This window comes from Sinocyclocheilus rhinocerous, unplaced genomic scaffold, assembly GCF_001515625.1.
Source record: "Sinocyclocheilus rhinocerous isolate Xijiao unplaced genomic scaffold, SAMN03320098_v1.1 scaffold90, whole genome shotgun sequence".
In the NCBI taxonomy this organism is placed as follows: domain Eukaryota; kingdom Metazoa; phylum Chordata; class Actinopteri; order Cypriniformes; family Cyprinidae; genus Sinocyclocheilus; species Sinocyclocheilus rhinocerous.
Window position 1 is genome coordinate 1,148,972 of NW_015657969.1, and position 8,122 is coordinate 1,157,093.

General features: G+C 38.0%; 1 protein-coding gene across 6 annotated transcripts in view; it reads left to right on the forward strand.

Moving 5' to 3' along the window:
- The window catches only part of LOC107721883 (high affinity cAMP-specific 3',5'-cyclic phosphodiesterase 7A-like), a 43,977-nt gene that overhangs the window by 32,399 nt on the left and 3,456 nt on the right, over positions 1-8,122 (forward strand). Inside the window, exons 3-14 of one of the 6 annotated variants that reach the window (XM_016530075.1) lie at positions 2,031-2,075; positions 2,568-2,600; positions 3,139-3,228; positions 3,883-4,034; positions 4,167-4,230; positions 4,444-4,539; positions 5,827-5,927; positions 6,013-6,144; positions 6,272-6,363; positions 6,581-6,725; positions 6,997-7,093; positions 7,192-7,272. In XM_016530075.1, the coding sequence (XP_016385561.1) occupies positions 2,031-2,075; positions 2,568-2,600; positions 3,139-3,228; positions 3,883-4,034; positions 4,167-4,230; positions 4,444-4,539; positions 5,827-5,927; positions 6,013-6,144; positions 6,272-6,363; positions 6,581-6,725; positions 6,997-7,093; positions 7,192-7,272 (1,128 nt within the window). The remainder of the gene's footprint in view (positions 1-2,030; positions 2,076-2,567; positions 2,601-3,138; positions 3,229-3,882; positions 4,035-4,166; positions 4,231-4,443; positions 4,540-5,826; positions 5,928-6,012; positions 6,145-6,271; positions 6,364-6,580; positions 6,726-6,996; positions 7,094-7,191; positions 7,273-8,122) is intronic. The other 5 variants (XM_016530076.1, XM_016530077.1, XM_016530078.1 and 2 more) reach the window with 5 other exon arrangements.

An 8,122-nucleotide genomic window follows, 5' to 3' on the forward strand; every position in this document is an offset into this window, starting at 1 on the left:
ACTCAACCTGTAAACAAATTCAGACACAGGGTAGATGTATTGCTCTGCACTGGAAGTTACCAAGCGCAGCACATTATACGACAGATTGTGTAACAGAGAGGATGGAGAGCGTCAACCATCAGTCAAAAAGCCTCTGATAATCACTTCACTACATCCACAGCTTAAGTCATTCCTCAACTGGGATCTGCTTAGCGTTTCTGTGAAATTTGCTTTGATTTAATACTTATCAAGCCCCGACTCGGCCTGATTTCTGATCCCAGGGACCTCCAGGAGTTTTATCTGTGCCCCTTTGACTTAGGACAGCACTGAAAGATCTGACAGGGCCTGATGTTTAAACGTTGCGTACAAACAAAATGCACATCGAAAAGCACATACTCAATCCCATGTAGGTTTATGCTTAGTCATTGTTTTGTCTTTGGAAATTTTAATTTCAGGTGAATTTATCTTGAATTTAAGTATATTTAGACATTTTACGGGAAAACTAAAGTGAGATAGTGATTAAGAGTAGTTTTATTGCAGTTAATCATCTCTCTTATCAGCACATTTGAAATTTTATAGCCTGTATCATTTTTTTTTTCTAGTTTCTAATATTGTGAAACGCAATAGTGTCACGTGTATGGATGGCAAAATGCAATAAAACATTTGTGCACTTGTATGCGCTAACTAGGATTTGTAAAGTGAACTTGTAAAACATGCAAGTTTTGGAATCTGTTTTATTACTAATTTATGTCAGTTTTGTTGTTTTTATTTATAGATATTGGTCATTATTGGATATTTATCACCTGCTGTTGGATATTTTTTACTTTTCTAATTTAAAGGAATTGTAATAGAGTATAACAGATGTGTTCCAGAAGTAAAAACTTTACACAAAAAGTTTTTACACAAAACATTCATTTTCTCCATAGGGACATACATTTTTTTTTAACGATAACTTACAAACCTTTAAAGACAGATCTGTTGTGAGCTTTTTAAAATAATCGTGTACCAATGGAATTCATGGTGAAAACTACGTTACCCATGATGCTGTGCAGAAAAATGGCACCAATCAGAGAGTTAAGACCAGCAAATCATGCCAAAAGACCTTGCAGGGAATTTCCCTGTGCTCTCTCCCTCAAAAAAAAAAGTTTCTATAGATATAATTAACAACTTTAAATGAGTAGTTTTATATTTCACCATTTTTAATTTGTCATTTGCAATGCTTCATGGGATTGTAGTTGTTTCCCTCACGTAAGCCGTTAAGTACAAGCCATTAAGTCTGTATCTTTGTCTTTTTGTCTGATTTTCAGATACTTTTGTTACAAATAAATGTTTTTAATGTTGCAGCTGGTGGGCTTGGTTCATGGCTTATAAGGCTTTAACAAAGACTTTTTGAAAATCCTTATGGGAAAAATGAATGACAAAAATACTTCCAGAACCAATGCTGCTGAAATAGTTGGCGGGCACTATTGCACTTCATAGTTTATGGCAAAAATGTAACCTTTTGAGAGCACTTTGTTTTTAAGAGTGCATGTCGGAGAGATGCCATGTGCATGTAACAGTCATTTTTACTGTGCTTTTTCTTGTTTTTAACAATATAGATTGTATAGATTTATTATATCAGCTGTGCATCAGCCATATTGGGCAGAATTTCAATATCTGTGCATCTCGAATGTGTTTTGTGCGATTCATTTTTAAGCAGTTTCCCATTGGGGATGAAACCTACGTAAATTTTATACATGAGGCCCGTGATCTGTGCTGTCAGAAAGTTTACACAGCAGTGTACTACTAAGTATGTGGAGGTTCCACATTAAATCCGTCTGACTGGCATTTACACTAGTTCATCACATCCGAGTTCATCACTTCACGAATCACACTGACTGCTCTGCTTTCTGTCACTGTACCATGAATTAGCAATACGCTAGAACATCATAACAACCTGGAGTCTCTACACGTTCAGTAACATCACGCCTCAAGCATGTAGCCAAAAACCTAGTAAAGCTAACCCTGACCTAATATTTGATCGTAATTTCTTTTTTTGTTTTGTTTTTAAGCTGTGACAAACAAAACAATCAAACCCTCATTCGTGTTTACACCAGGTATGAACCAACACATCTCACCAGGAGAGACAAACCCGCTCACTCGCTTTCACGGCCTTTCCCTTTAATAACTTTCCACACCATTCCTCCTTAAAGACCTGCGTCAGTGGGCACAGTCTAATCAGTGTAATTTCTCACGTTAAAATGTCTTCTAATAATATTTGTGGGTCAGGAGATGAGTTCTGGTTTGCGTACGAGAAGTTTGGCGCAAAAACAGAAGACGAGAGCACACTTTTGGTTCCATAATTTGGATGTGGTCTTGCTTCTTCGACCTTTGCGGCTTTTCTTCTGCATGTCCGAATAGCTTCCGTCTGTTTTTTCTCTTTTTTTTTTTTGGTCTGATTTGCCTGTTGCATGTGCTACACTCTTGTACGGTCGATCCGACTCTATGATTGCTTTTTGTTGTTGTTTCGTTTAAAACTCGTGTCTTTTTTGATTCATTTGAATCGTGTTTTTATGTAATTGTAATTCACAGTTTTGGTATTTTGATAGGAGCTTGTGTAATATTCAAACAGCTGTTTTCAAGTAAGTAAATATACTGGTGGGAGGCTGTTTTATTCTTTGTTTATTGACTTATTTACACGTTGACTACTTTTTTTTACTGCACATGAACTCCAATCAGTAGTGACTGACATGTTGGAGGCTGCCATTACTCAGTAAAAGTTTATGCGTCCCCCTCCTTCTCCCTCTCCATGCAAATACACACACACACAGCCAGAGTTTGATGAAAAGGCCTATTGAATGACTTTTTAAAAGATGTGACTTTAGAGCTTTGGCCAGCCTCGTTGAAGTCCCTCTGATTTCCTCTCCATTCTGTCATGGGCTGAAGCACAAGCTTGTCTTTCTTCCATGTGTCCTCCTTTGCTCCTAGCCGTCTGAATACTAATGCATAAGTCCCTCTGGCATGGCGATGCATGGTCTGTTTCCTGTCCTCTCCTTTTCCCCATCCATCGGCGGTGTGTGTATGTCTGTCTCTCTGTCCCCCTGTAATCAGGCCTGTAACCTGCTGAATATTATGTTTGCTAACAAATCTCTTGAGGACTTTTGTGTTGATGCCTTCTAGGAGATGTGAGAGTGAGAAGTCAGGTAGGCTTTGAACCTGAACGAAGAGGCTCGCACCCATACCTGGGCGTCGATTTCCGCACTTTGCACTGTAAGTACCGAATTCAGCACTCGCAGACATCCCTACTTCAGTGAAAACATGAATTAAATAAACAGTTTTAAATGTCTATTTTTTTGTCAATTTGAAAGTGATGTCTATTTACATTTTTATTATTAAAAAAAAAATCATAATAGAGTCTAGTTTATTTTTAAGTGGCGCTTCTCATTCACAGTTATGTTTCTTATCCCATTAATATATTCTAACCTAGTTATATTAAAGGCATTTTCCCCAATTCTCATAGTCCCTCAGGCTGTGTTGATCTACCAATGTGGGCGAGCTGAATTCAGGAGAACGTACATTTAGCACATGGAAAAGATTTATTGCTCTTTTGTTGTAGTGAAATGAAACTCTGTTTTAAAGACTCTCTTCAGACTGGTCTTGTCTTTTGTGCTTGAGTCAGGCGTGACCTCTCGTAGGCTGCCTGAGCGCCACAATCGCAACGATAGCAACCAAAGTTTTAAACAGCAGGGACTCCAGTCAGTGGGGCTGGGGGGGGGGATTTGGACAAGAACGAATGCTAAAGACACTAAAAGCTTCAAATATGAGCGCAATTTTAGCTTAATTATTGAGGATACAAATTAAACTGACATTTTGCATCATGGAATTTCCATGTCCTTTTTGGTGTGTGTGTGTGTTTATGTACAGCCCGTGCTGAGTCAGCAGGGACGATTCCAGCTCGGAGGATCCAAAGGCTCTTTAGTTTCCAGCGACACCTGCTTTCGTCCCGTCTGCTGCGAGGAGCGCCTCACCTCAATCCCCTCCACATCCTGGACGAGGACTACTGCGGTCAGGCCAAGGTATGGGACCACAGACAAACTCTGTGCTAAAAAAACGGTGACTTTAGTTTACGTTGAATATTCAGGATTTGTTGTATGGTTTCAAAATCAGCTATTGATTTTTCATGTGTTCTCACTGTCATTTTCTCACAGTGTATGCTTGAAAAGGTTGGAAGCTGGAATTTTGATATATTCCTCTTTGACAGACTTACAAATGGTAAATGATTCTGAAGAACCTTCATATCTCTGTGTGTGTGAGATTTGTTGTGCTTTTCCTGCACTATAGCAAGCCACATTGTATAGGTACACTTCACATTTAGTTGTGTTCAGCTCTGCCACCTGCTGGTTGAATCGTGGCTGTGTAATTTTGAAGATGAAGCCTTGCCTTGACCAAGTCCTCATTCCTCTTATATTCTTTGTTGTTTTTAAGGAAACGGTCTTGTGTTCTTGACATTTAATTTGCTGAACCAGTATGGCCTCATTGAGCTCTTCCAGTTAGACATGGTTAAATTGCGTCGATTTCTAGGTAAGTGTTTTTGTTTATGACTGAAACTGTTTTTTTTTTTCCATTAATATTATTTTAAAAAAGCACAGTTTTATTTGATTAAATACATGTTATTCCACATTTTGCACAGTGATATTCTCCAAACAAAAATCTTCTATACTTTGCACAAATTTGGGTTGTTATGTGACCTCCACAATTTATACTACTAATTAAAAAATATATTTATTATAATAAAAATTTATTTTTCAATACTGTAAACATCACTGGCGGAGGTTCTGTGTGCCACAGTGCAATTGACAATGAAATTAGTTACTGATTGTCATCATCGATTTAGGCGATTAGCTGCAGCCCTAATATACTGACTGTACTAATCTTGCTGAATTACTTTAAAGGGGTCATATGATGCGATTTCAAGTTTTCCTTTCTCTTTGGAGTGTTACAAGCTGATTGTGCATAGATAAGATCCCTGAAGTTGCAAAGACTAAAGTCTCAAAACCAAAGAGATATTCTTTATCAAAGTTAAGACTCTGCCACGCCCCCCAAAAACGGCTCGTTCTAACACGCCCCCACATATCTACGTCACTATGTGGAAATATTTGCATAATGCCGCCCAAATGTGCACGCAAAGAAAGAAGGCGTGGTTTCAGTAACCGCAGTTAGTGTTGATGCAGCCATGTCAGGGAGACGCTGTGTGTTTCTAGGCGAAAGCAAAAGCACTTTATTTGGCCTTCCGGAAGTAGATGCATTTAGGAATCTTTAAGATTACTTACAACAGAACAGCAATGCATTTTATGGACGACCGTTTCGTGAACCTAGGAGAGGAGGTAATTCTGACTTTGCTATGACAATCTGGCGCTTCTGAATCAGCTACTGTTTTGTTATTAGTTTAAGTATTTGCTATTGACTGTTCAAATGCGGAGTTTTGCGCATCGTGTGTGTGTGTGTGTGTGCGCAAGCGAGCGAGAGAGAGAGAGAGAGAGGGAGAGAGAGAGCGAGAGAGAGGGAGAGCGAGAGAGAGAGCGTGAGAGAGAGCGCGCGAGAGAGAGAGAGGGAGAGCGAGAGAGAGAGCGCGAGAGCGAGAGAGAGAGAGAGAGCTGCGCTTGTCGGAAGGAGGGACTTTGTAGAAAACGACGCGTTTTTGAGAGAGGCGGGGCATAGAGGACCTACAATAATGTACAGTATTTGAAAAATAATGTGTTTTTTGAACATTAAAGCATGTCAACATATTCTGTTACACCAAATACACAAAATAATGATCTTTAAAAAAGCATCATATGACCCCTTTAAATGTTGTACTCTTGGTTTCAGTTCTGGTTCAAGAAGACTACCACAATCAGAACCCTTACCATAATGCAGTCCATGCTGCTGATGTCACCCAGGCCATGCACTGTTACCTGAGAGAACCCAAGGTGATTGTCCCTGTATTAAATGTACCTAAAATTCACTTTTGATGATTACATGTAGTCTTATAGTCATCTGTGTGTGTTTTCACAGCTCGCCGAGTCCCTCACATCATTCGACATCCTCTTAGGGTTGCTGGCCGCAGCCACACACGATCTGGACCACCCTGGAGTCAACCAGCCTTTCCTCATCAAAACCAACCATTACCTTGCAGCTTTGTACCGGGTTAGAGCAGCATCCAATGGGATTTAAGCACATCATTAGCGCCACAATCCTCTTTATGTTCTAAGTAAATTACTGTATTTGTAAAGATGTCAAAGTCAGTCAGCACTGAGGTGTGTTTGCTCTGTAGAATACCTCAGTTCTGGAGAACCATCACTGGAGGTCTGCAGTGGGTCTGCTCAGAGAGACCGAACTCTTTTCCAATCTTCCTGCGGAAGACAGGTTACTATCTCCATTTCTTTTTAGCCTAAAGTATTTTTGTTAATATTAATGACGGCTTATTACAACACAAACAAGTCATCTTTTTTCCATTCTATTTTTCGACCTCTTTTTGTAAAAAAAAAAAAAAAGGCATTTTTGTTTCTACTAGCTCTTTAAGACTTCTCTTTGTAAATGACCTCTGTTATGACTGACTGACTTTAACTGGTGTCTCTAACAGTCTGAGTATAGAGAGGCAGCTGGGATCACTCATTCTGGCCACAGATATCAGCCGACAGAATGAGTACCTGTCCCGGTTCAGGACACATCTGGATGAGAACGACTTGTGTTTAGGAAACGCTTCTCATCGACATTTCGTTCTGCAGGTGGGAATTTGCTATTCAGTATTAATGTCACTAAAAACAAACATTATGCGGTTTATATATACTTTTTATATGCCAGCTTTGACTTTGAGAAATAAAAAAAAAAATTTGAGATGTTTGCTTTAAATAAAAAAGGAAAATTAGTATAAAAAAATTCTAATGCTGACTTTAATGTACTTGAAGTTGATTGTCCCATTTTTAAATGGAAGGGACTGCATACCATATTTTAAAATAAAGACAGACACTTTTGGGCATAAATTTGCATGTGTTCCAGATGGCCCTGAAGTGTGCGGATATCTGTAACCCATGTAGACCATGGGAGCTCAGCAAACAGTGGAGTGAGAAGGTCACGGAGGAATTCTTCCACCAAGGTACCCAGTTCTCATGATGACCATGCTCTTTACGTGTGCTGTTAGTTCACTGTGTTCAAAAGGTAATCATTGTGCTTTGTTGTCGTCATCCTATTTAGGTGACATTGAAAAGAAGCATAAACTTGAAATCAGTCCACTGTGTGATAGTGAAGCCAACACCATAGCCAGTGTTCAAATCGGTAAGAAATGGAACATTCTCCCCTGAATACGGGAGAAAAGGAATAATAATAAAATATCATTATATATATATATATATATTTAAGGCAAGACACTACAGTTTTTTTCAGGCACTGGTCAGTTTTGAGAATTTGAGCTATTTTGCTTCCCTAACTTGTCTTGTTTCAGACTAGTGGAAAGAAAACTTCAAAAACATACATTTTAGTGTTTATTATATTTTATTTGTGTATGTAGATTTCAATACACATCTTTAAAGGCCTTTTTCCTCAAAATGAGCCAGAAATATCTACTTCAGTAGCACTTACATAAACCTAACTGTAGGTTTATTCTTATCTATATTTTGATGAGTATTACAGAGGTGCTTGTTCATATGACATTTGCTTGATTTATAACATTTCATTCCTAAAAATATGTTAAATTGTTTTTTTTTTCTGGCTGTTGACAGTATTTTCTGATTTATAGAAAGATAAAAAGAGATGCAAAATTTGTAGTCCATTATTAAATTGAATAAAAGAAATAAAATCCCTTCTGTAAAAGCTTTAAATCTAATATATCAACAAAATGAAACAATTTTGAACCTGGCTTTATCCAGTGTTTAGATTTCTGTTCTGGAAATGTGTGCATATGAGTGCATATTTATTAAAGGGGTCATATGATGCTGCTAAAAAGAACATTATTTTGTGTATTTGGTGTAATGAAATGCGTTTATGCGGTTTAAGGTTAAAAAAACACATTATTTTCCACATACTGTACATTATTGTAATAAAACATAATTAAACTTTTCAGAAAACTTGTAATACAAAACAATTGTTTTAATGCACTGTGATTAATTGCTGTGATTTAAATGTAGTG